The sequence below is a fragment of the Lottia gigantea genome (assembly GCF_000327385.1).
Source record: "Lottia gigantea unplaced genomic scaffold LOTGIsca_4903, whole genome shotgun sequence".
Taxonomy (NCBI): Eukaryota; Metazoa; Mollusca; class Gastropoda; family Lottiidae; genus Lottia; species Lottia gigantea.
Window position 1 is genome coordinate 6,885 of NW_008709689.1, and position 980 is coordinate 7,864.

General features: G+C 56.9%; 1 protein-coding gene across 1 annotated transcript; it reads left to right on the top strand.

Annotated features, from left to right (window-relative positions):
- Positions 1-294: 294 nt before the first annotated feature.
- Positions 295-603, top strand: LOTGIDRAFT_147906 (hypothetical protein; the record flags this gene model as incomplete). Its single annotated transcript, XM_009061665.1, has 2 exons — positions 295-372; positions 442-603. Coding segments are annotated over 2 exons (240 nt in total), but the record flags the coding sequence as incomplete, so codon positions are not given.
- Between the last annotated feature and the right edge of the window lie 377 nt (positions 604-980).

Consider the following 980-nt stretch of genomic DNA (forward strand, 5'->3'; position numbering starts at 1 on the left):
TAATTTGACTCAACACGGGGCAACTTACCCGGTCCGGACATCGTCAGGATTGACAGACGCTCGTGCAGTTCTTTCTCGATTCGATGGGTGGTGGTGCATGGCCGTTCGTGGCTGGTGAAGTGAAAAGTCTGGTTTATTCCGCTAACGGGCGAGGCCTCGCCCTTAACTAGTCGGCTCGTGGTTCTCGAATCGTAGTCTCCCTTCGGGGAGCAGGGAGAACATCGGGCGAGTCGCAGCGATCGTCGCTACTTCTTAGGGGGATCCCGAGCAAGCTTAAGCTAGGTGAGAGAGATCAATAACAGGTCAGTGATGCCCTTAGATGTCCGGGGCCGCACGCGCGCTACACTGAAGACGAAAGCGCGAGTGCCTACGGTCTTGGTTTGGTCAGGCCGGGAACCCGCCCCGAGAGGGGAGGTTGGGGCTGTTCCTTCACGGGGGCAGTCTCGCCTACTGCGGGTTAACCGTGCCAATCGTCTTCGTGCTGGGGATCGGGGCTTGCAACTCAGCCCCGTGAACGAGGAATTCCGAGTAGGCGTCCGTCATCAGCTGGCGCCGATTAAGTCCCTGCCTTTTGTACACACCGCCCGTCGCTACCTCCGATAGAATGGCTAAGCGAGGCCGTTGGACTGGGCCTGCTTTCGAGTGGGCCCGGAAAGGCGTTCGAGCTTAATCATTTAGAGGAAGTAAAAGTCGTAACAAGGTTTCCGTAGGTGAACCTGCGGAAGGATCATTACCGTTTTCTTTTCACGCTGGATTTTGCATTCTCTCCTCGCGAGGAAGGCTGCCAGTCGTGTCTTGACCGAAACTTTTTTTTTCTGGATTGGACGAATCGTCGAGTGCGTGTGGCAGATGTTAGGAGACCCGTCCGGGGTCCTTCGCTTGCTCTCTTGTCGCTCGGTCCGCGAGCGGCGGCGAAGCTCTGAAGCAAAGAGAGTGCGAGGTTTTACCAGTCTGTGGCGAGGTCTGCTTCTCTCTGGGGG